At 38.5% G+C, this 23723-nt stretch overlaps 1 protein-coding gene across 1 annotated transcript in view; it reads right to left on the bottom strand.

The window, feature by feature from the left end:
- The window catches only part of PDE11A (phosphodiesterase 11A), a 270293-nt gene that overhangs the window by 228963 nt on the left and 17607 nt on the right, over positions 1 to 23723 (bottom strand). Inside the window, exon 2 of the mRNA XM_006083068.3 lies at positions 7852 to 8010. Within this exon, the coding sequence (XP_006083130.1) occupies positions 7852 to 8010 (159 nt within the window). The remainder of the gene's footprint in view (positions 1 to 7851; positions 8011 to 23723) is intronic.

Raw genomic sequence — 23723 nt, 5'->3', positions numbered from 1 at the left:
CAGACTGTTAGACAATGTTCTGCAAATATATGAAAAGAGATAGAAAGGATGCTGTATCTAAACACGTATCATTTCCTCGATAACTCTTAGAAACATAAAAAGAGAAGCTAAGGAAGCAGGAAATTACAAATACCAGCATTTCAACCATCTGAGGACATCAGGATTTTTGCAAGGGACCTGTAAATCTGCAGCCATAGTTCGGATTATTTGCATCTGAAATACAAAATACACTGTGTAGATATTGCCCTTCATTTTGTCAATTGTTGTATTAATGGGTTTTTTTAAATTCCTGAGTATTTGGTCATTATTTATTTTCTCAATGAATGGTTAGTCAAAAACTAACTACAGTCATTGGGGACAGAAAAAAATGTTAAACTATAAAATATTAAGAACTACTATTAAGGACAAATAATAATCACTGTCAGAATAGTCCTACTTAAGTCTGAGATGATAGAATTTAATTTGAGCCTTGAAAGAGGGTGAAGAAGAGGAGGATTTTGTGCAATTAGATAAGAATATAAGTAAAGGTATGTCAGTGGGAAGCACAAACCAAATCAGGAGAAGGGTAACCAGTTCTTGAATGTTAACCCAAAGTTGGGCCCTGGCAGGCAGCCTTGCCTTCTTACCCTGAAGTTAGATTCTGCCTAGGGAAGAGCCAGAGAACAGAACTAGAAGTCTACAATACTTCTCCAACAGAAAAACTCCCTGACATCTGAACTGAGTTCTGACAGATACAGTGTTGGGAATAGTGCTCTTGTTAATCTTGCTTGTTTCAGAATCTCCTGGCCAGAGACAGGCCAGTGGACATACAGAACGTGAACAAATGGGTCTCTGAGGCTCTTGCAGTTTCACAGTGATTATATGGGACGCGGGGAGTAGACAGTTTAAAAGTAGATAAAGTATTGCAATTAAAAGTGAGGATAATTCAATCCAAATTTTTCCAGGACTGAAATCTTACTGTTCAAATATAACTTACAATCATGAGCCATCTATTGAGACTTTTAAGACCTTTTTGCTAAACACTGATTATTAATTATAATTTTATTGCAACAGATTTGAAAATCTAAGTTAATTGCAATATAGGTAGAAAAGGGATAAGAACACATAGGCCACTTCTTACAATTAGTTAATTCACTACTCATTTAGCATTTGAATATCCAAAAGACAATGGAGTATAATTGAAAAACACATAAATGTGCCTGAGAGAGTGGTTGTAATCCCACTACCACATATATAACAAGCTTTTTAAACAACTTTTTTAAAAGATTTATCTTTATTGTTTAAAGTATTACAGATGTCCCCTCTCTTTCCCCATTGACCCTTTCCACCTGCCCTCTCTCCCCACCCCCACCACCCTCACCCCCAGGCCTTCACAACACTACTAAAACAACTTTTCGAAAAGTACGTTTGTGTAGAAACTAACTCTTCATAATACGACAGAAGAAACCTGTCCATCTTTACTCCCATTTTGTTGATTTTATTAAACTGACTAGTTGTTTAAGTATTGGTTATTATGACAAAACCAGAGCATGTAGCCATGTCTAAAGGCTTTTAAATAAAAAATAAAAATCAGCCTAGCTGGTGTGGCTCAATGGTTGAGCATCACTCTATGAACCAGGAGGTCACAGTTTGATTCCCAGTCAGAGCACATGCCAGGGTGTGGGTTCTATCCCCAGTGTGGGGCATGCAGAAGGCAGCCAATCAATGATTCTGTTTCATCATTGATGTTTCTATCTCTCTCTTGCTCTCCCTTCCTCTCTGAAATCAAAACAAATATATATTTTTTAAAAGAAAAATCAATCCTATGCCAGTCAAATTCCATGCAAGTCACATATCTCTGTGAGCTGCATTCAGTCTTCTGGGATCACCAATTGTAACTCCTATGAGCATGATGTATTCAACATCCGTTCTCCTAACTAAAGTGAATTGAATTTCTTTTGCAGCCTTGACATCTCACCAGGATTCTAAACATTGGGCTTTGCACAGTCAGGAACAGCTTAAAAATGTAAGGCCAAGTGCTTATAAAATCTTCCCCATTATCTGTCTGAGTCTCAGACCTGTTGCAAATAACAAGACTCTAGCTTCTGTGATACGCACTAGCATCATCCATTCACTTTCCTCAACACCAATTGGCAGGGCAGGGTCACCCATAACAAGTTCCTGGCATGTGGCCAGTCCGGAGGCAGCTAAGCTCAGTTGGCTGCATCCCAGCTATGCAGGATGCCTGAACATGTTGACAGCAAGGAGAGCAGAAGGATAGCTGAACACTCCAAATAATGCGCTGGAGGGAGGTGACCATAGGCTAAAGAAACCCTATAGAGATTAGCCAAAGAACATCTTCAACCCACAACTACTTGTACGTCAGACTGTTGGAAAGCAACTGCAGTGCACATATTCTTCGTGCAACACCACAGTAAGAAATGGCTCCTTGAGGCCCAGGGATAGGCAACCTGGCAAAGGTGGATAAGAGCCTGTGCTCATTTCCAGATACCAGGTTTCATCCGGAGGGCCCATACATCTTAATAGGTAACAAATGTTTGCTCCCATCCAGGTCTCATTATTTTATTCTGCAAAAGATACCTCCCTTCATTCACCCAGGAGTAATGAAATGACAAATTAATTGGATGTCATACCACCTAAATCAGCTAACTTGTACATATCACTGAAAAACAGGCCCATTTGCTGCAAACCCATGTGAAACAGAAAATTCCAATCAACTCTTCTGTATGACCTGCCTTTGGGTGCACTTACAACATGAATTACCAAACACGTAATTTGTCGGGATGTAACTTAAATTATTAACATGTGCACATGGCAGACTATGTTTCACACAATTCTCTAACCACTGCTGATTAAATTATCACTAATTATGCAAAAACTTTAAAGAGAATAATGATTTTAATGTCATTAAAATGGAAGTCTGGCTTTGAAATAGTGAGATTTCATGAAGCTTATTGAATGATAATTAGTACTACTTTAAGCACTTTACATCTATTATCTATTTTACTCCTCACAACAACCCTGTTATGGAAGTTCTAAAGTAAAAAGGGATTGAGTGCCCTGGCCAGGTGGCTCAGTTATTTGAAGCATCGTCCCATCCACCAAGAGGTTGTGGGTTCGATTCTAGTTCAGGGCACATACCTAGGTTGCCTGTTCCATTCCAGTCAGGGTGCTTACGGGAGGCAACCGATCAATGTTTCTCTCTAACATCAATATTTCTCTCTCGATCTCTCTCCCTAAAATCGATAAACATATCCCCAGGTGAGAATTTTTTTAAAAAAAGGATTGAGCAGCTTGCTCGAGGTCACAGCTAAGAAAAGCAGGGTAGCCGAACCGGTTTGGCTCAGTGGATAGAGCGTCGGCCTGCAGACTGAAGGGTCCCAGGTTCGATTCCGGTCAAGGGCATGTACCTTGGTTGCGGGCACATCCCCAGTAGGGGGCGTGCAGGAGGCAGCTGATCAATCTCTCTCATCGATGTTTCTAACTCTCTGTCCCTCTTCCTTCTTCTCTGTAAAAAATCAATAAAATATATTAAAAAAAAAAAAAAAGAAAGAAAAGCAGGGTGAAGACTGAATCTGCCTTGAAGGCCATCTGATCTGAAGCCCCTACCTAACACTAAGCACCAGGCTTCCACTTCCCTTCCTTGTTTCCTTACTTGTAGGTGGCAATGAAACTACGATTGCTGGAATTTCTACTGGTGGATGTGGGAGAAGGTTGTCTGAAGCCTGCTGGCTGACTAAGGAAAAGTAATTTGAGTTTTAAAATGTGAATTGAACGAAGACGGCAGCACTCTGCAAGAAGAGGTACATGTGTGCTGCTACCATTGGAAATAGAATCAATATTTCTGAAAGCTATTTGGTAACTTGGAATGAGAGCTATAAAGCTTTTCTTGCCCTTTGGCTCAGTAATTTCAGTCTTTGGAGTATACTCCAAGGAAATAACATAAAAGATAAAGGTAATTTGTTCCAGATGTTCATTCAGGGGCTATTTGTATTCGTGAAAAACTAGAAACAACCCAAATTTCCAGTAATAGGACAGTGACTAAGCAAACTAGGCTATGTAGAAAAAGAAAAAAGAAAACTTTATAATCCCTAGAAATAGCACAGTAGACTACACTGATCTGTACATATGTGTAAGAAATAACTTCACATTAAAAAGTAGAATACAAATTAGTGGAAGCATAATCTTGTACAATCAAGTAAGAGAGTGCATGCATTAACAATAACACAAGAGAACTGTGAATTTATAAAGAAGTATATCTCTCATTTCATTGTTGAAATTCCAAAGGTGGAACTGCCATATAGATTATGCTTATAAAACCTACAGACTTAAATTATACAGAGATTTTTGTTTTTTAATCCTCACCCAAGGATATTTTTCCATTGATTTTCAGAGAAAGTGGAAAAGAGAGGGCCCACAACAGAGGTATGTGTCCTTGCCCGGAATTTGGTCCAGGACCCTTTGGTCCACAGTCTGACGCTCAATCCACTGAGCTAAGCCAGCTAGGGCTATACAGAGCTAATTTTTAAACTGAAACCTGACTACATCTCACATGTATTAATGGACTGTCAGTAAAAGCTAATCTTTTATAAGGACTTACTATGTGCTAGAGGCTATTCCAAATCCTTTTCCTGTAATCATTTAATCCCCCTACAACCGTATAAGTATTATTATTATAACATCTCTTCTAAGAGGAGGAAATTAGAGCACAGGGAGGCTAAATAACTTGCCCACAGTTACACAGGCTCTAGCCGAGGTAGAATTTCAACCCCAGTAGACACATTATTTGGCCTGTATGCCGCCATTATGCCACAATACCTTCTCTTACTTGAAAGAAGTATCTAGCCTGTTCTTTCCAGTTAATCATTTCTAGATTTTGCACTTTTCTTTCTCACCACTCCTGTTTGGTTTATCTATAATAATAAAAGGGTAATATGCTAATTAGACCAGATGTCTTCCGATGTCATTCCGGACATCCTTCCTGACGAAGCCGGGGCCAGAGGGAAGCCAGCCCAGGTCCCAGGTGCCTGTGGGTGGCCCAAGGGAAGCCAGCCCGGGTCCCAGGTCCCGGGTCCCAGGTCCCGGAGGGAAGCCGGTGCTGGCAGCCAGGGGAAGGAAGGCCTACTCTTGCACAAATTTTCGTGCATCAGGCCTCTAGTAATATATAGAATCCTTGCAGAAAAGAACAATAACCAGATACAGAATTTGAGATAAACACAATCTGCCTGCCCTAACTGGTAAGGCTTCTTCTGAGAAGTGAGACTAGAGTAGGGTTTTTAATTAGGAGAGGGAATTGGAAAGGTTGGAAAATAAAATGCTACTGTGGGAACATAAGATTCTTGCAGAGGAGAAAAATACATTTGGAGCAAGGAAATACTCAAATGAGGTTGAATCTAAGAAATAATTTGCCTGGGGATAAATAACAAAAATAGAAGAACAGTTCAAAAATAAAAATGTATGTTCTACACTTGCCTTTCTTAAATTTTTTAAAAGTATTTGTCATTTATGGTCTTATTTAATTCTCATGCCGTAGAATGGTGGATAGCATAATTTATAGGTGAAGAAACTGAGAGTCAGACGGTAAGTAGCTCACCCAAAGCAGGGTGCTTGTCCTTAGCCAAGCATGAACTCGGTAGAGCTAAACATTAATGCTGTTCAAGATAGGTACAAACCCCTGCGCAGTCTATGCAGAGCTCACAAAGCCCTAGCTCATAAGTATAAATCCACTGAGAAATTCCAGTAAACAAATCTAACATAAATGGAATCAGAACTTAGAATTAAAAAAATAATGGGATCTGATTCAACAAAAAGGGCAGAGTGAAGGCAGGACTACATCTAAGTATAAACTAAATGTTTGGGAGATGCCATGGGAATGTGATTGTTATTTGGAAAGGCACACAGCTCACATCTTTCTATTTAAATCCCTATAAGGGGCACATTATTACAGGACTCTCTCATCTTTAGTACAAAATGCACAAAAGGAAATTTTTACATTCCATGGAAACATTTGCACAGTGACCTACATTTTATGTTTTTAAATTCCTCACCTTCTCACCTGATTATGTGTTATGAAGGCCTATCTTTTCTTCAGAATTCAGATCAAGCGCCATCTCTTTCAAGAAGCCTTTTAAGATTCTTCAACTGAAACTAATCCTCCTTTTCCTAGGCACCCATAGCATGTCCTGGGCATTTCATTGCTGAACTTGCCTCTGGCTTGTGCAGCTCCAGGATGGAGTAACACGTTTGAGATTTCTATCTGTGCTTCCTATGACACCAACACACATGCCTTGCACATTTTCATCGTTTATTGAATTGGTAAGAAATTGTGTGAGGCCCTATCAGACTCTACAGGTTTATAAACCTTTTCTGGGATTTGGGCTGTTCAAATTCAACTACAGAAATGACCTCAATAAAGACTCTTTTCACTTAAAAATCTTGTTTCCTTATAATCATATATTATGTTGACCTTTTGTACCAGATATTTGCATTAATTTAATGCTTAAGTAATTAGCATTGGCAAATAACTACCTCACATCCATAAGGTTAAATTATAAAGTGTCTTTTTTTCAAGATAATATATTCTTTAATTTTATACATTTTTATTGTTTAAAATATTACATATGTCTTCTTTTTCACCGATTGACAACCCACTCCCCCAGCCACTCACACCCCCAAGGGCAAGCCCCCACTGCCCCAGTGTCTGTGTCCATTGGTTATGCTAATATGCATGCACACAGGTCCTTTGGTTGATCTCTAACCCACCCCTTCCCCTGCCTTTTCTCTGAGGTTGGACGGTCTGCTCAGTGCTACCTTTTCTCTAGATCTATTTTTGTTCACCAGTTTATGTTGATCATTATATCCCACAAAGGAGTGAGATCATGTGATATTTATCTTTCTCTGACTGGCTTATTTCACTTAGCATAATGCTCTCCAGTTCCATCCATGCTGTTGCAAATGGTAAAAGTTCCTTCTTTTTTATAGCAGCGTAGTATTCCATTGTGTAGATGAACCACAGTTTTTTAATCCACTCATCTACTGATGGGCACCTAGGCTATTTCCAAATCTTAGCTATTATAAATTGTGCTTCTATGAACCTAGGGGTGTAAAGTGTCTTTTTTAATCAAATAGGATTATGCCAGTCATTAAACTGAAACAAACTAACTTGAGATTTGCTTTTACCACAAATTTTAAAAATATCCCACCTGATTCTATTTCATCTGAAGGTAAGAGCTTTAAAACCAGAACTTCAACTCTGAAAAGTCTCTCTTGTAATATGAGATGGGGAATAAACTACTGGTGAAAGAACTTCAAATTTATGAGCAAAAAGTACATCACTTCTACCAGGGTCAATTGCTCTTCAGGAATGAAAATTATGTTCTTTGTATTAGCAATTTTAAATAACAACTAATATTCATTTACTTGAAGTTTTTATATAAGAACTGAGAAAAAAATTCTTTGTAGTTGTTATAAAAATACAACAGAAAGAGCTGAGTTTCTGAAACACAGTAATCTTCTATCTCCCCTGTTTTCCATTGGACCATGTGTGGTGGTGGTGTGATCCTTGATTGAAAAGCTTACTTATAAGGATGATAAAGACCAGGGAATAATAAGAATACTACTGAGGCTTGTAATGAAAAGCAAGCTAAGAAAAAGACTAAGTAATTATTTTCAATTATGCCACATTCTGTAAAATATCAAAAGCTCCCATTACATTTTAACATGAGAAAAGGCTCTTTGATTCATGAATGAGCTAATCCAACAGCTATTCACACAATTCCTGTCCTTTTCAGGGAGAATAACAATCAGTAACCAAGAAGGAGAATGAAAGTCATGAAAGGCATGAAATCTTACTTTTTCATCATCTTCAGTAAATGGAGCACCTTCAGGAATCTTATTTATCGCTTGGGCCACACCAATAATCTCACCATCACTGCTTCGGATAGGCATGCACAATAGTGATTTTGTCTTGTATCCAGTCAGCTTGTCAATTTCATCATTGAATCTTCTATCCTAAAAATAAGACAGAGTATTAACCGCAATATGCACTGTCAGAGAGGAGAGAGAAATGTACAAGGGTGGGTAAAAGTAGGTTTACAGTTGTGACTATGTGAAACAGTTAATAAAGCTATTGTAATAATCATAACCTGCATGTCTTTTCCCATTCAAACAGCTATAAATCTACTTTTCCTGCCCCTGTATTTCTGTGTAAGGTACCTTATCAAGGGCAACTTTAGCCTGCAAATTTTTAATAACAGATTTGACTTTATGTTGAATTCACTAAAGAGATATAAATAAAAACAAATCACCACCATAATTGTTAGCCAAGAGAGGAACTTTAATCCTGACTACTTGTCAAAATTGGGGAGGGGGCAATTGTTTTTAATGGTACTCCACACTATGTTACTTATTAAAATGTGTTATTTCATATAGACACCTGGCTATGAAGTATCATATAAAAATACATAATAAATATATATTAAGTACTATGAAAAAATATTCAGAAAAGCACTACTTTACTTTTGGTCACATGATTCTGTAAAAAACAAACCTCTGAGCCCATAGTGATACTTTTAAAATAATTTTTTTAAGTGAAGTGGGGAGGAAGGAGATAAAATGCTTCTTTATAGAATGTCAGCGGAAAAATGTAGAAGGAATGGTAAAATTATATAATACCTATTTATTGTAACTACCAAAATAATAATGGATGCAAGCAAGGACCATCAATACAGGCTAATACCATTGGATGAAAGGTTGTTGTTAAACAGGATATTAACATAATCTCAAAGTGACACCCTAAAGACTCCTTATTAAATTCAAAAGGAAAGATGTCTTTATCATGAAGAGACCTAGTAGACACCACCTTAAACAAGTAACATCATCATTAATGAGACAAAAGAAGATCTTGTGCCTCCTGATGAGATTCAGGAAAGGACACAACATCACGAAGAAAATTAAGAAAAACGCAGATTGTTGGTCATTCAGAAGTCTGACCTGGATTACTCAAAAATGTCAATATCGTGAGAGATGAAAAAGATTTAAAATAAAAATAAAATAAAGCCACGGGAGCTGTGCTGGTGTAAAGAAGACTGAAGAGACTTGGAATCTAAAAAAATGTGTGGTCCTTCATTAGAAATTGTTATGCAATTCTTGGAGGGGACAATTAGAGAAATTTGAACATGGACTTTATGTTAGGTAAACAGTGGTGTTGCAATTATGTAAGAAAATATTCTTATTTTTAGGACATACATGCTAAGTGAAATGTATTTTGAGGTGAAATGTTACAATACCTTCAACTTACTTTCAAACAGTAAGAAAGAGAGAAAGGGAAGAGAGGGAGGGAGAGAAAGAAGGAGGGAGGGATAAAGGGAGAGGTGAGAGTAAGAGACTGTTCATGCTCGCCTGCACGTGGTATTTTGTGGAAGAGCCACACTCAAGGGGCCAAAGAGCCGCATGTGGCTCGTGAGCCTCAGTTTGCCAACCACTGGATCTAGAGCTATGAATTTTATCTGACTCAGGGCCTCAGGAGGCTGGCTGTTGACTAGGTCTGTGGTATACCCAATATCACAAGGTCAGGAGCCCTTAAAACTCCATGTAAGGACTGGTTCTGATCTGGGAATCTATGGAGGTCACACTACATCCTTAGCCAGGGAGGAGAGAGCCCTGAAAAGAGAAATCATAAACTCAAACCAAACCAAATCTCCTGTTCAAGATGAGCATGCAACCATACTTTCAGAAAAACAATTAGTATTAAAACAATTAATGTTAAAACAATTTGTATTAATTTTTTTAAATTTACTAAAGAACCATTATGCATCAGGCTCTGGGCTGAGAGATAGAGCAGAAAGCAAAAGAGAAATCATTCCTGCCCTCATGGAACTTGCAACCTAGTAGGTGAAGTAGATGACATATCTATATATATAAAAGCCTAAGCGACCGGAAGGACTGGAACGACTGGTCGCTCAATGCAAGAGCTGCTTCCTGGTGGTCAGTGTGCTCCTACAACCAACCTCCCATGGCCAGCCAATCTCCTGTGGTTCCTCCCCCCGGCCAGCAGGCCCTGGGCTGGGATGGGGAACCAGGAGTAGGTGGCGGCAGACGCAGGTCCTTTCCCAGGGTGTCCAAGGGCCGGCTTCCTCCTTGGGGCTGGCAAACAACCTCCAATGCCCCATCCCTCCCCCCAGCCAGCAGGCCCTGATCAGCCTGCTGCTTGCCCACCACAGTGGCAGTGTGGCAGCGAGGGAAGGAGGGGGGGGGAGGCAGGGAACCACGTGGTGGCAGGGCGCTGATGGTGGTGGGTCGGCATCTGGCGTCCATTCCTTCCGTGCCAGGCCCGGTGACCATCACCTCCTCTCCGGCCCGGCCCTGATAGGCCTGGTCCTGATCAGCCCTGATCACTGGCCAGGCCTAGGGACCCCACCTGTGCATGAATTCCGGGCACCGAGCCTCTAGTAAATGTATAATCATATATTGTGGTGATACTGAGGAAAAGATCAAGGTGCCAAGAGAGACTTCATCTGAGGGCCCTATTTTTATGGCAATCAAGGAAGGTCTCTCAGAAAACAGAACAAGTAAAGCTGTGACTTGAATCATGAGTAAGAATTGGCCAAAGAATGATAGAAAGACCTTTCCAGGAAGCTGGCACAATACATGTGAAGGTCCTGAAGCAGAAATAAGCAAGTTCCCAAAATTCAAAGGTCAATGTGGTGAGAGCATACAGAGTAAAGGGGAGAATGGGAGAGGTGCCATGTTAAGTGAAACAAACAAGCTGCAATCTGATATCCTCTTTATAATACTACCAATATTTAAAAACAACACTAAGTATTATATATGGATTCAAATATGAAGCAAAATTATAAAGCATGCATGGGAATAATAAACTCTAAATGTATATAAGTGGTTACCTCCAGGGAGGAAGAGAGGAAATGGCATCAGGGAGAGGGAGAGGGAGAGAGGAGGCTTGAATGTTAACACAAACTTTCCTTCTTTAAAAATAAACAACTGTGAAGCAAATAAGTACAATGTTAAGATTTTATAACATTGGTGGTCTATTCTTATCTAAATGTTTGAAACATATTTTAATAAAAATTTAAAGGCCATTTTTTAAAATTAAGAACTTTGTGGAAGATGACACAGGATTGGAATAGGGGAATCCAGTTAGGACATTTCAGTGGTCCAGGTAAGGTGAGAGGTTGGTCTGGGTTAAGAGAAAGGCAATGGAGGTAAGGAGAATTAGATGGATATACTGAAAATTCAGTCTATAGTATTTCCTGATGGATGATTAGTTGGGGATGGAGGACTAGAGAAAAAAGAAGGAATCTCAGGTTTTAATTTGAGAAACAATATAGAAGGAAATGCCATTTACTGGAATGGGGAGATTGAGATGAAGGTGAAAGTCTATACATAAAGACAAGAAGGTTGATAAACCAATATATTAAGCAAGGTGAGGTGCATCCTGTGATGACCTAGTCAGTGGTCTCCACCCTGGCTGCATGTGAGAATTAGCTGAGGTTTTCAAAATACCAGTGCTTGGGCTCCACCACATCCCAAATTGAATCGATCAATAATGGGCATTGGTATTTTTCAAATTGGAATTTTTATTCTCATATGAGAACAATTTTCCTAAATGATAAAGAGCTTAGTCATGATTGAGATCAATAAAATTCATTGATAGAAAGCCTTAAACCAGGAAGAGCAGCATGAATTCTGGTGGTTGCATATCAGTCGTGTGGACCATGTTAGACTGGGCTTGAAAATCCACTCTGGAGTAACACGTGACCTGGCTACTCTTACTTTTGTGATAATCTGCATCCCTGGAGAAGGGCCTCATCCACCAAAGTCCAACTTTGAGTAGACCAACCACCAACACTGTGAGGTATTCTTTGTCAAAATATCCAAAGCCACACAAGAACAACAGAACAACTCAGAATGACTAGGGGACAAAAAATGTTTATCAGCCCTTCCCACCATCTCTTCAACTATCTACACCCACCTGATAAACTTGTAACTTGAGTAGAAAAAATAATTATGGTTATATATGTAGTAAGTGTTAATCTTCCCACTTAAAAGTTGAGAAGAAAGATTTATTTCATTAAGTCTTAAAAATAATGCAGCTTAGCCGAAACCGGTTTGGCTCAGTGGATAGAGCGTCGGCCTGTGGACTGAAAGGTCCCAGGTTCGATTCCGATCAAGGGCATGTACCTGGGTTGCGGGCACATCCCCAGTAGGGAGTGTGCAGGAGGCAGCTGGTCGATGTTTCTAACTCTCTATCTCTCTCCCTTCATCTCTGTAAAAAATCAATAAAATATATTTTAAAAATAATAATAATAATGCAGCTTAAAATATGGTTTGCCCATATCTCCATTACACTACTTATGTAATTCTCCCAAATTAACTCAAAACTTGATATAATCCATCTAAGGGGAGGTCAGAAGAGCTGATACAATAACACACTTCCCTAATGTGTATTAATCTGTAGATTAATTTCCCAATTTAAAAAATGAAGAAAGCTGAGCCCAAAATTGAAGTCTAAATCAGTTGTGGGAGATGAAAAAAATTAGGAACATAATTAGATGAAGAGACATATTACTCTGATGTTATAGGTGAAATGAAAGTTCAAAAACAAATGATAGCAAAAAAGATAGGTTTTGCTAGCTAAGCAGTGACCACAAGTTAGTATAATAGTGGGGGAAACAAACCATCGTAGAACACACAGCCAGGGACAACAACTAGTTGAAGGTCAGAAAAAAATCTCCCAAGTAAGTGAAATGCCTAAGTTGACACCTAAAGGATCTGTGTCCCAGGAGACGGACACAGTATTCAAAATTAGCAATAGAAAACTGGTAAATTTGAGGCATTAATGGAAGATGAAAAGGCTTTCAAAGGAAGAATCAGGGATGTGACAGGAAAGACTAGCTGGAGGCTGACGAAGAGGGCCTAATGACCAGGTTTAAAATTGTAAATTTATCATACAAGAATCAGGGTCACTAGAGGATTTTAAGAAGGTGGGTGGGAGCAATATGACTGATTCTTCATTTTAGAAAGACCACTCTGGCTTACGTATAAGGAATGGATTGGAAGCAGGAGATTCAGATGAGAGATAGACCATTCTGGACCAAGATGATAGTTAGTGGTGGTCAGGGTGATGGGAAATGGGCTGAATTAAAAGATATTTAGGAGGTAAAGTCAATAGGACTTGCTGGATAATTTGATTAAAGGCTGTTAAAGTTAGAGAAGTCAAAAATGACTCCATATATCTGGTACAGGTACTTGGATGGGTGGTGGAGTGACAAATGCAGGGAGGGAGAGATTCTAACTGGGAAACATAAGTTCCCTTGTGGATGGTTTGAGGTTTAATGGACTATGGGCCATCCACACGGTGGTATTGCTCCCAAAGTGTGTGTGTGTGTGTGTGTGTGTGTGTGTGTGTGTGTGTGTGTGTGTTAGGGAAAGGAGTTAGAATGGAAAATAGAGACTATTTAGGAAAGGATAAGGAACTCTGCTCAGTAATTTTTAACCTGGGGTCTTCAGGAGTTTACTACACTCACAAGCAAAGCTCCATAGAATGCCAGGTAAGGAGGAAAGAGGATCAATAAGAATGTAGAAACATTGAGCCTATTTATTGCTGAAAATGGAAACTTGAATAGGAAACTAGCAAATGCTTCTGGTTTTATAATGAAATATTACATGGACAATGGTGTCCAATTTTTATTCATCTCCCTTGGGTCAAAAGAATAAGAAATTATCTACAATAGTAGAGTTTTCTAATAAAGTAAGGGCTTCTTTTAATAAGGTTATTGCCATCTGGAATGAGTTTCTTATGATTGCGGTAGACTCTTCTCGCTTCTAGCACTTTTATCATAATATTTTCCTATCTCAGACATTTTGTATTATAACTGCTCTTCAGAAGTCCAAAGATCTTCTCAGTGCCTTTTGTACAGACCTATTTTTTGCATGTGACAATCAGCTATAATTTTTAATATTTAAAAAGACAAAGTAATAAGGCCAAAAACAATTTTTACCTTTTAGCAATAGAACTGTGCCCATTACATAGAGAACAGTAACTGCATACATTTCTGACCTAGGATCTCGTACTTGGCAGCTTCTTTTGTAAGTTCCTGAGTTGAATGTTATGCCACAGAGCACACCCAGAAAAGAGGTCCCACCTGCAAGGTCAATGGAAGGCTGTAGAAAGAACCAACTTCTGCAGTCTGAGCTTTCAGGTCCTTGAAAAAAGAGCTAGGTTCATTACTCTCAGCAATCCCAGCCAGCCCCAAAGAGACATATTTTAGAGGCACATAAGAAACCTAAAAGCAAAAGGGACTCCATATTCCTTTACACTTTCTCACAGGAAGCACTCAAGGCTCCCCAAGAAAGGAGTCAGAGCCACAAATCTTATTCAGGTGACAGACTCATGGTAAGAGCAGGTACCATAAGATCCATTTTATCGATGTTTCTCTCTCATCGATGTTTCTAACTCTCTATTCCGGTCCCTTCCTCTCTGTAAAAAATCAATAAAATATATTTTTTTTTAAAAAGAAAGAAACCTAAAAGCAAAAGGGACTCCATATTCCTTTACACTTTCTCACAGGAAGCACTCAAGGCTCCCCAAGAAAGGAGTCAGAGCCACAAATCTTATTCAGGTGTCAGACTCATGATAAGAGCAGGTACCATAAGATCCATTTTATCCCCTATGTATTTAAGACTTCTCTCCCAGCATTTTATAGTAAAATTCCCCACTGCTCATGATTAAGCCAAGAACTTGAGCACCATTTAACCTATAAGAGTGATTGTTTTAACCACAATCTCAATTCCACCTTGTGTCCTTTATAGCTAAGTGCCTGAACTCTTCAAGTCTGAAAATGTCCATAACTGTAATTATGTTTTTAGAATATACAAATGAGGAAACATGTAAATGCAAAGAGCCCCTATTCATTCCATAAAACATACTCTGTTTTTCATCGAGTCTGAGACATGGCATACAAGGGGAAAGTCTTTCAACCCATGAGACCAAAGGAAGGAAGCATAAAGAAAAAGACTGATGAATCTGATTAATAAAAGTTTTTCATTTCAGTAGCTCAAAAATGATACAAACAAAATTAAAAGTAAAATAAAATCGGGAAATGTTTTTAAACATGTATGGCTGGTAAAGTGTTAAATTCTCACAAATCAATGAGAAAAAATAAGCAATGGATAGGAATAGAAAATTAACAAAAGAAAAAATTCTATGGACTATAAATATGTGAAAACTGTCAAATTACAATAATAAGTATAGATTTTTTTAATAAAATTTAAGATATAAAGATACCTAGCTTTATTGAAAGTTTTAGTGAAAAGTTTACTTTTATACACTGCTGGTGGGAATACAAATTAGTGCAATAGATAGAGGGCAATTGGCATTAAGTAGCAAAATCCTTTAAGACTTTTATACACCTCAATAAAGTAATTTCATTTCTAGGAATTTATGATAAGGAAATTTTGAAAAATAAATATTCAATAGGAAATTGATTATATTATGGTGTATTCACACTACCACTAAAAAGTGTTATCTTATATTCTATATGCTGTAAGTGATTTTATCATGATATGAGAAAATTATATGCATGAAAGAAATTGAGAAACAGGACTAATTAGCATAGTTACTTCAGAGTGATGGAATTACCATTCAGGACAGTGCTATAACTTCAAAAGTGCCCTCCAAAAGATAGAAGTTGTCATACTATTGGATTGCCAATAAAAGAGAGAGACAAGATTTATAGCAGCCTGGTACATAGGTCAATGCTCAACCACTGAACCATACCAGCCGGGCACACCCCATACTTTTAGCAGGATATAGCAGAAGTCTAAAGAGCCCTATTATTTTTCTGAGCATTATCACCCTGAGTATAACACCCTTTACCTTAAAAATTAAGTCCAGCCCAGCTCAACCACTGGGGAACACCCTGGGAACCACATGTAGGAATTTCACATGTACAGAAATGAGCTTTTAAGTAATACACCCAAGGCCACAGGCAGTTGAGCCTTGATAGTCATAGAGGACTGCTTGATTTTCCTAATCTCCACAACACACTCAGGTTTATATGCCAGATGGTCTAAACCTTAATTATGAAAACTTGAAACAACTTGGGTCCAGATCTACAGCAACTAGCAAAGACTTATAGTTGGAATGAAAAGTTTCCTATTGTTTTTTGTCTTGTGGTCCTAAATTTAGCCTCCTAAATTTAGCATTTGAAAAGAAGACCAAATCAGAAAGCCAAGAACATATAAAAAGCAGTCAGTCAGAGGGCATGCAAGAGAGGAACAATGTAGGCATACTATTTCAAAGAAGACTGGGAAGTTCAGAGCATTTGGTGGGAGACAAAGCCTGAAACAATTTCCTGAAATTAGGAGCTATTGGTCCTTTTGCATGTGGGTGGTGAGGTACCATTTGAGCTGCTGGAGAGGAATATTTCATAGTTTTTTTTCCCTTTACAGTATAAAAATGAATTATAGCTTTTAGACATAGATTCTAACCAATATTGTCAAAAAGACAATTTCTGGTAGTGGTTCATGCAATGTGGCCTTATACTATTACAACCATATCTGGCTGATATTAAGTACTCAGTGCACATTTGTGAAACAGAATTTAAGGAATGGTATGCTTTTTGATAAGAAACAATGCCATTTTCCTCATAGACCATATCTATCAAGAGGAGATGATTCATACTGAGGCCTTATAAATAGTATCAATTCCTTAGAAAATTCTCCACTAAGCCCTCCCTTCACACTAAATTCAAAATATTAGCCAAATATGTAGACATAGATATAGACATGGACATGGACACAGACATTGATATACCCAGAAAAGACAGGTCAGAATTCTACTGACACTAAAACTTGCCTTGAAGAGAGAGCAGCAACACAATCTGGCTTTGTAGCAGCAGTTCATGACTTTGGCTTTCATTCTTGGTCTTCTAAGCCAGTAGACAAGCATAAAGCAGACAACATCATACCAATTACTCCAGCATTGCATGTGGTAAGTTAGGCTTTAAAAGAGGTCCTAAATGAGACTTCTGATCTGTTTACATTGCAAAGGAACTGAGATAATTTTGGAACTGGTTGATTCTTCAGAGCCCACCATGGACCTGGTATCTATGCCAGGTGTTTTACATGCTTATAATATTCACAACAGCCATGCAAGGTGAGTATGGTTGGTGCCATTGTACACATGAAGAACCTGAGGTGAAAAAAAGGTAACTTACAAAATGTATGTAATTTACCAGTAACCAAACTAAAGTGCTAACTCGGAGATGCTTGAGTATAAAGCTTGGACTCTTTTCATTATACTACACTACTTTGAAGAATTAGCCATTTATGCTCAGGGACACTGCCCATGTTGTTAAATGCTGCTCCAAAACCACAAAATATACAACCACATTCAGAACACAGAACAGCAATCAAACTAGCAGCATTAGGAACTCTCCATTTCCCAAATCCTGTCCCCAAAAGGTTTGATTTACTTCCTGCCTTGAGTTCTGTGAGATTTCCCTTGATATTATCTCCAGGATGTTCTCTCTTATCCCACTTACCATGTTTTATTGCTTCAGTGGGTGTCTATCCTCAGCAATCAAGCCAATCCATGACTAAAGCAATAAATGTACCTAAAGGGCTTCCCCTCCAGCCAAACAGCAAAGAGCTGTTGAACCAATAAATCACTGTTATGGTTATAACTTTGATGCCCTACTGACAGTCCACCTATAGTTTCCAACAAGTTTCAGAGTAAAGAGAAATGTGTGATTTATTCCAAGATAATTTATTTGCTTCTAATACTCCAGAGCTCCAGGTCTTTCTCAGAGACAAGAGTACATATCTTACTTTACAATGGATATATGCAATTATAAGATTTTCAGAGAATAACTCCGGCTCTGCCTTGAAAATTATCAGTATCTCTAAAATATCTTGGGAAATCTGTTAACAATTTCCTCCAGTTGATTGCTAACGATGGAAACAAATCTCAACAAGTTCTAGAACTGACCAGTTGTGATGAAAAATAAATGTTTTCATTTTTAAAGAAACTATCCATGTTGCACACTCACAACCCAGCTTCCAAAAATAACAACTGTGTATTCTATGTCAATGTTGTCTTATAACTTTAGTAAAGGGTATTATGAAAAGATGCTGAATAGCTCATTACTCATTGTTTATACACACAATGGAGGCACTAGGTTGTGGTACTTAAGAACACAAATTGTGGCTCCAAACAATCTGGGTTCAAAGCCTGGCTCTCCATTTTATTAGCTGTGTGATCCTAGGGAAGTTACTTAACCTCTCTGTATCTCAGTTTCCTCAACTGTACAATGGATTGATAGTAGACCTACCTTATACAATTGTTGTGTGAAATAAATGAATTAATATGTGTAAAAGTGCTGAAGTGAAGGCCTGGCACATAGTATGCTCCTTATAAATGTTAGCTATTACTACTATTACTATTTGCCTTCAAGGCATTACTTAAGACACCTTATCCCAATCTCTCCAAGCATGATACAACTGCTGGGATCTTTGCAATTGATATCACCTGATCTCAACGAATGTGCATTGCTAACACAGCCTTTGAAAGGCATTCTAACAGATTTTTGAACTTCATATTCTGTCAAAGAGCCACCTTCTTTCACAAACAAGACTATTATGACCTTGAATATGTGAGCATAACACAAGTATAATCCTTAATATCTCCCATAGTAGCAAAAGCATAGAGTCTAGACACAATTCAGACAACCTGGGTTTGCAATCTGGCTCTGACACCTACACGCTGTGTAAACTTGGCAGGTTACTAAACCTCTCAAAGTCCAGTTTCTTCACATGTAAAATGTGGAAAGCAATGGTATTTACCTCATAGAGCTTTGTGAGGATTAAGTGAAGTACCTAAATCTAGCACAGTGTCTAGCACATGGACTATACCGTACTTTTCTGTGTATAAGATGCCCCTAGGCATAAGATGCCCCCCCCCATTTTTCCAACCCACAATTAAGAAATCAATATTTTAAACATTTTGCTGGTTTTCCTCTTAAGGCCTTATTCTTTTCTGGCATCTTAAGGAGTTGTTCTTCCTGTTTTCTCCACTTTCTGATCACACACTCATTGGGAGGAGGTCCAAATTGTCTCTCTGCAGCTCTATTTCTATGCTCTTTTTCATAGATTACATTCAGTTTGAATTTTGCAGAGTAACACAATTGCTTACCGGTATTTATCTTTTTATTTTTTGACATCTTTGTGGGCTCAGAATGCTCCAGTCCCTGTTGCATCTGCTCACTCTCCACCTCCACCTCCAATTACGGCATCAGCTGACATCAGTAACAATAAGGCTAGTGATTCGAGGAAGCCTATTTGACAAGGTCTGGGCAGTAACGCACCCACATGCCCACCTACGCACCTACTCCCTCCTCAACTGACTCCTGTGTATAAGACCCCCCTCAATTTTCAGTATAATGATTTTAGAAAAAAAATAGCGTTTTATACACAGGAAAATACGGTACTCAATAAATGTAACCTACTGCTATTAACTTTTTCTGGTTTGGTTAGTCCAGTTGATATCAGTTTTTGCCTGAATTAATTGAAAAAAAACACAAAATTATATTAGCAGTTGATACTTTAAGGCCTCTAAAATATAACATGAAGTTTCACTAGCAAAAGTCTTTTCTTGTGTCATTAAATTTCAGGTTTAGTTCAATTAAAGAAGCATTTTTGGAATATTTTATTATAAACTTTACAGTATAAAATAATCCTGGAGTAATTATCTAAGAAATGTATAGAAATATGTTGAGAAAGTGGCTAACCTCTATAATAGAATCATCAATGCTTCATACTTAGTTTTTGTTTGTTTTTATAATCTAAGAATTGGGATCAAAACTTCAGGATGACAAAATCATAATTAGCAGGTTAGAGATTATCTAGTTGAGGAAGGGTGTTGACTGCCCCACTCAAGTCAGGCAGACATGGTTTGCCTTTGGCAAAGCTGAGCTAGTCCGTTCCTCTTTGCTTACCTAGCAGTTTTCCTTTACTATTCTCAGTCTCTGAACCTAAACTAGTCCCACACTTGTTCTTACCAAGTGGTCAATTTATTTCTGTTATTGTTAACTGCCAATTTACTTGTTCACTGCTGATGGGCTCTCAGAGATGTTTGGAGATTCTTATAGTTGGAAAAGCCAGAAAGAGGAGAGGATTAAGTTATAATAGTAGACCTATAGGTTGTGAAGTTGTTAGTTTCAAGCAGAGACCATTCATTGCCCAATATCTTTTGCCCTATCTAGGGCCTATCTTGGTCCTGGGAGCTCATTCATATTCTTAGATTGGATAGATTATGTATAAGAACTTACTTTGATATTTGACTTAGAGACAAAGAGACTCAAATCTAACAGTGTAATAATTGGCTATGTCCTCTACTGCAGTTAGTGGGAAGACCCAGAAGCAAACTTGAAGCCAAATAATCTTCACCCAATGAAAATACCATGGAATGGCTTGTCTCCAGCCTTCCCAAAGATATGCAAAGACAACGAATTACCATGCAAATAGAGCAGGTCATCTGTCCAGGCTCCCATGGATGACAAGTGCAGGGCAGTTCAGATATATTTCCCTTTCCTGCTCATGGGTCTCCCATTGTTCTTTGTCTTCAAAGAGAAGACAAAATTCCTCTATATTGTGTGACACCACCTCCCCAAGGGCCCACTGAGTGGGATATAGCTCAGAGTAGACTCATTTGCCGACCACAGATCTAGGTGAAAGATAATGGTGATTTAGTCTAGAGCAGTGGTCGGCAAACCGCGGCCCACAAGCCACATGCGGCTCTTTGGCCCCTTGAGTGTGGCTCTTCCACAAAATACCATGTGTGGGCGCGCGCTTACAGTGCAATTGAAACTTCGTGGCCCATGAGCAGAAGTCGGTTTTCAGCCTGGGCGAGCCTATTTTGAAGAAGTGGCGTTAGAAGAAGTGGGGGTACGTTCGCTGAGGTCGACCCCTCAGATAGAGGACGTTTTTAGCAAAGGCCAGCTTAGGAGTACCCTAATTAAGTTAATAACAATGTACCTACTATATAGTTTAAGTTTTAAAAATTTGGCTCTCCAAAGAAATTTCAATCGTTGTACTGTTGATATTTGGCTCTGTTGACTAATGAGTTTGCTGACCACTGGTCTAGAGTTATGTCAGTTGACATGGAGAAAAATGGCGACTTGAGATCTGTTTTAAATAGTGAATCAAAAGAACTTTCTGATAGCTTGAATATAATGGGTGGATAAAATAAAGGAATAAAAAATGATGCCTAGGTTTCTGGCTTGGGTAACTGAGGATAAGGACAATAATATAGGGGCAAGAGAATGTTGCTGGCCAGGGTGGTGGAAGAAAAAGTTATCTCAATGTTTCAAATATAACAATGTATTTGAGAGGTGGTGTGGTGAGAGGAGGAATGACTCTTCCCCCTTCTCCGTATTCCATAAGGAGACATTTCCCTTAACCTCTCCAGCCTTTGAACCCACCCCTTGCTCCTCACTATGGAAGTAGGGTAAGTTATATCATTAGAGTACTAGGGAGACTAACTGGGCATACATAGCCCAGCTCTTAATCTTCTGAAGTCAGGCTGCTCACAGGAACATACCTCTGTTGTATTCCTCAAGGATCTAACTTTCAAAGGGATAGGTCCCTTTAGTGGGGAGGAATGTAGGTATCCAGCATTGTCTGTGGCTGGGAGGGTAGGTCTATCTAATTCTGGAAGTATAAGCCCATAAATATAAACCTATAACTGCATAATAAGTTATAAGTGTAATATTTTAATATCCCATTTCCTCTTTTGTCTTATGTCTCATCTTAATCAATCAGGACAAAGAAGAAACATGTTGTCCATTGGTCTTCTCAGAGCCCCAGAGTGGGAGAAACAGTGATGGAGGAATACAGAGTCCTAACTCTAACACATATGGCCCTGTGTCCTCAGGCAAATGCCAAAATGCTTGCTTCCTAATCTATAAAAGGATAGATTCCTAATCTATAGAGAATAACACTAACTTCACCTTTCTCACTAGATTGTGATGAAAATCACGTGAGAGCCCAGCTGGCATGGCTCAGTAGGTGAGCATCGACTTATGAACCAGGAGATACTGTTTGATCCCCAGTCAGGGCACATGCCCAGGTTGTGGGCTTGATCCCCAGTGTGGGGAGTGTGGGAGTCAGCCAATTAATGTTACTCTCTCATCATTGATGTTTCTATCTCTCTCTCCCTCTCCCTTCCTCTCTGAAATCAATAAAAATATATATTTTTTAAAAGATCTCATGAGATAACTCTGTCAAATGCCAGGCTCAAATAAACACTCAAATACAGGAAACATTACTTTTAATTCCAAAAGCACTGACTAAGGAACTGAAAGATGGAGTTTCTGCAGAAAACACACACAAAAAATGGACAAACTAATATTTCTAGTGGAATAAAAATTAATATAGATATTTTCCTACCCATTTCCTTAGGCACATAGTGGTTTATCAAAAGTGAAAGCATGCAGGGGGGAAAAAAGTAGTCTAATATTCATTTATTCAAGTTTTCCTATTTCGCCCTAACCGGTTTGGCTCAGTGGCTAGAGCGTCGGCCTGCGGACTCAAGGGTCCCAGGTTCGATTCGGGTCAAGGGCGTGTGCCTTGGTTGCGGGCACATTCCCAGTGGGGAGTGTGCGGGAGGCGGCTGATCGATGTTTCTCTCTCATCGATGTTTCTGGCTCTCTATCCCTCTCCCTTCCTCTCTGTAAAAAACCAATAAAATATATATTTAAAAAAAAAAAAAAAAAGTTTTCCTATTTCAAATGTTGAAAAACTAGCCTATTATTTAGCTTTGTACAGTTATAAATTTTTGAGAATTAGAAATGCATTCATAATAAATGAATTCCTTTATCAAGGAAGGAAAAAATGATCTTTCATAAAAGCTGGAGAAATTAAAACAACAAACAAACAAAAAATTCCACACACAAGCCAGGCATTATGTTCTGCTAGAAATAATGAAGCAAGGTGAAGAAGCTAAGGTTCGATGTGGTTTTCAGTCAAGAGATCCTGTCAGCTCTAGGAACGAAGCCACACAGCTTACAAAGTTTGGTTGACTTTCCCTTTGATGGATCATCACGAAAGGCAGCAAGTCCTGTGGCTGAATTTTAGAAATGACTAAGCAAGTTTCAGAGAGTTAATACATTGAGGGAAAAACAGAGTCGCTTAACTCCCACACGCTCCTTGTGGATTCAGGTGAATGGAAAATCTTTCTTTTCTGTGTACAAAAGGAAAAAAGGAACCCTCCAGGGGACACTCACTATCAAGAACTACAGGTTAAGTGAGACAAGACCTTAATCAGCCTGAGAATTGCTAGCATGGTGACTACTGTGTTGCTATTGTTAAGAATTTCTGGTGGATACTGGGCTAAGAGACTTATCAAAGAAATAATATTTATCATTGTTCTCATTTTAATAAAACTTGGTATACCAAATTTTTTAATACTAATTTCCCTGTCACTTGTTCTACTTAGAATGTACTTGAGGGGCAAGGTCTTTTTTATATTGCCAGGCAATGACCCACAGGAAACAAATTACAGCCAAGGGCCACATGGAGTAAGAGTTTGAAATGTAATTAAAATCTGTGTGTTTTAAAAGAAAAACAAATATTTCATGTGCTTGATTTTAAAATTAGAAAGAAAGGTACAATCACAGGTCATATGGCAATAAAAACGAAACTCG

Source organism: Myotis lucifugus, unplaced genomic scaffold (genome assembly GCF_000147115.1).
Source record: "Myotis lucifugus unplaced genomic scaffold, Myoluc2.0 scaffold_5, whole genome shotgun sequence".
Lineage (NCBI taxonomy): Eukaryota > Metazoa > Chordata > Mammalia > Chiroptera > Vespertilionidae > Myotis > Myotis lucifugus.
The sequence above is the reverse complement of the archived record's forward strand: the minus strand, read 5'-3'. Positions and strand labels throughout refer to the sequence as shown.